The sequence below is a fragment of the Cryptotermes secundus genome, unplaced genomic scaffold (genome assembly GCF_002891405.2).
Source record: "Cryptotermes secundus unplaced genomic scaffold, Csec_1.0 scaffold1762, whole genome shotgun sequence".
NCBI classification, from domain to species: domain Eukaryota; kingdom Metazoa; phylum Arthropoda; class Insecta; order Blattodea; family Kalotermitidae; genus Cryptotermes; species Cryptotermes secundus.
In genome coordinates this window covers 42,933-46,303 of record NW_019726264.1, presented here as the reverse complement: position 1 = coordinate 46,303, position 3,371 = coordinate 42,933, and the positions used below count along the sequence as shown (strand labels likewise).

The following is a 3,371-nucleotide window of genomic DNA, read 5'->3' as shown; positions in this document are numbered from 1 at the left end:
CATAGGACAACATTCTAATTACTATGTTATAACTGAAGTCACCATCCTTCCCTCTTTATCGGTTTATTTTATAGTCACACTGATCACCTGTAAATGTCTACGGAATCATTTAACAGCATTTTCCATAGAAACGAGTCCAGGACTGGTTAGCTTCTGAATATGGTAAAGGGGCAATTACCTCCAAAAGAGTTTTCTCAAATATTTACTCTATTTACCACTCCACTGGCAAAAGTAAATAATACTGAAAAGCTGGCTTAAAATTAAATTGTAAATATTTGACTTAATGCGTGATTGTAATTTTTAATTTTGTGCACCTATCTTCTGCAATGGCAGATAATAATACTGATCCTCTCATCACATGGTGGTGGTTGAGGCAGTGTGAGGAAAGAGGGCGACCATAAGGAAAACACTGGAATGATAATTGTCCTAATTAAGGTTAATTAATTTTAATCAGGAAACACACCATAACACACGCAATAAGGAATTTTGAGATAACTGTGCAACAATTTAGGAACATAGGACGATGGTCGTATACAGCCGAAACATGTGGAAGAATGAGTAGATAAGTTGCATTTAAGACACAAATATGTGTGAAATAAATAATATATTAATGTAACTGCATGCTTAAATACAATACTGGGAAAAGAAAATATTTAGTGCATCTGTTCTTCCGTGACAATTGAAACTCAGGTGTTTATATAGTGTGTCGCAAGAACTTAACCAGGATCCAGACCCTTTTCTTTGTAATTCGCTTAGTTGGGGGTGGAGTCCAACTGGGTCCACTCGGCACGGCGGCCACTGATTGGCTTATTGTAGCCTGCCCCCGGTTGATTATGATGGAGAATTTGGTGGAATGAAGATTGGCAGGGGAAACCGAAGTACTCGGAGAAAACACACCCCAGCCCCACTTTGTCCACCACAAATCCTACTTGACCAGACCCGGGATCGAACCTTGGCCGCCAGGGTGGGAAACCTGCAACAAACCGCTTGAGCTATGGCGCGGCCTATCCAGACCAACCAGACCCCCAAGCGAAGCCAAATCTTATTTTGTCCTGCATAGCTGCCTACAATGGTCTGTACGGAATTTGTCATATTTACCCCGCTTCTGCTCAATCAACTGCACAAAAATACGATCAGCAACTTCATCAACCTTTCGTGCTATCAAAATAAACAAACAGCCAACATTAATTTCTACACTTTTCCATGGGTGCAAAATACGCGAGCTCCAAACCGTCCGAGCTCTTTGACGTGATTACCACCGCCGGTATGCTTTGTTCAACGCCTAGGATAACATTATCTATACGTATAACGGGGTAGATACACGAGAATCTGGAGGTGAGAAGTGATTAAATCGGTGTACTGAGTACAATAATAAATTAAATTACCAGACATTATTTTTGCAAAATTGAGATTACACTACATCCATTCAAATTGGCCCAGAAAATCAATTGCCTGTAGCTAATTAGTCTCTACAATGACTTTGTTTATTGTTATGGAAGAATCAACATGGCTTCTTCTGGATTTGTGACTTACTTACTTTTTATTTTTACATTTACGTCGTCTACAGGTATTTGTTACTTTGATCATGTTTATTGTTGTTATAAGTATGTTACTATTTGGCAGTTTGTATAGTATTAACGTATGTAATTTAGTAAGTGCAAATCATAGTCTAAACCTCATCTTTTGTTTTTGTTTCCAAGGGCAATGAGCTACGTAATATCTCCATAGGACTTAGATAGTGTGAACTGCGTTAATTAAATCATGCAGTACATTATGTTTCCATTTCCTAATAACGTTGGCTAAACATTTAGGTGATTTAAGGGGAATGCTGCAAGAGAGTGATGATCCTCTAGATCCACCAGAACCTCCTGAGCCTCCAGGAAGTGAACCAGATCAAGAACACTTAAGATTACTAAATGCTCAAAGAAACCTCATTCCCTCTTCTGCTAAAAAGTACAAATGTCATTCCTGTGAAGCACCAGATTGTACAATAACAGCACCATGCACATCAGCACTAGAGGTATGTGAAGTTCTTTTCAAAAAATGGATTAATTATCATAAAGCATGAAGAGGGTATTAATTTGTAATCATGTCAGTCATATTCATATAAATGTTGCTAGATAGTTAGAAAAGGATAGGTCACTTTAATCTAGTTCACATTCGTATGTTTGAATTTTTTACTAATATTTATGTGGTTTTAATTAAGTGGAGAATTACCGCCATGATGACATGTGCACTTGTATCAAGTGTTCTGTCACAGATTGTGCATACTGTATTGTTTTCATGAAATAATAAGTGAATATTGTGTTACATAAGTAATAATGCTCTGAGAAACATATTGTATTACGCAAGTAATAACAATTTTACTGTGAGTCTAATTGTGGATGAAATACAAAGACAGTAAGAATATCAGTTGTGAGACCTTTGGAAAAGTAGGAATCAATGACACCAAATGAACTAGCATCTCACAAATACTTCAGGTTGGTTGAAGAGAATTCAGTGGTCATGCATGGGTTGAATGTATGAATGTATAAGGGGTGGGCCTTCTTGGCCCTTGCACCACGACCTACAGTGATCTATAGTAGAATCCCAATGAGACAGTTTGAAATTTGTTTTACCAGACCATGTTCTTTTCATGACAGTATTAGGAAATACACTGCTTGTCAAAAAGAGTTCACAGAATTGCATCCTTTCATGTATATAATTTTCAAGGGTCCTATGAACAAATCTAAGGTTATACAGACTAAAGCCAATTGATACAGTATGAATTGTACCAATATTTGACTGACGCTAACTAGTGTTATTGCCATGTGAGTCAACTAATGGACTTTGAACAGTAGCCTTTGCTATATCCAAGCGGTTGTTTTCTGTTGTTTTACCAGCAGACACACTTAGTGCTGGGTGCATCCATGGGTCAGTGTAGTGTGACTTTACAAGCATTCTTAATATTGAGCCATATTTTTAAAATTATTGTTCCTTGCATGTTAACCCTTTTGTGCGGTCATTTAAATTCCGCTGCCGTGTCTCTCCGGCAGTAATATATTCAGCTGTCCATTTAAATTTTGCTCAAAAATGATTTATTCATCATTGTTTTTAAATTATATGAGATAGGAACATGAAACTTTCACTAAAATGATCTTAAAAGGTGGTTTTATAACCTTGCTTTATAATATGAGCGCCCGGTATCTCGGCAATGGAAGCAGTTGGTTTAGAATTTGAGCAGTGTATCATACACCTTGAAGCATGAAACTTTCACTAAAATGATCTTAAAAGATGGTTTTATAACCTTGCCTTATAATATGAGCGTCCGGTATCTCGGCAAAGGAAGCAGGTGGTTCAGAATTTGAGCAGAGTGTGGCACGCATTGAAGC

The 3,371-nt window shown here is 37.4% G+C and overlaps 1 protein-coding gene across 2 annotated transcripts in view; it reads left to right on the top strand.

Moving 5' to 3' along the window:
* Positions 1-945: 945 nt before the first annotated feature.
* Positions 946-3,371, top strand: part of LOC111864164 — a 39,081-nt gene continuing 36,655 nt past the window's right edge. Inside the window, exons 1-2 of one of the 2 annotated variants that reach the window (XM_023851226.2) lie at positions 946-1,335; positions 1,812-2,020. In XM_023851226.2, the coding sequence (XP_023706994.1) occupies positions 1,826-2,020 (195 nt within the window). In that variant the 5' untranslated portion in view covers positions 946-1,335; positions 1,812-1,825. The other variant, XM_023851225.2, reaches the window with a different exon arrangement.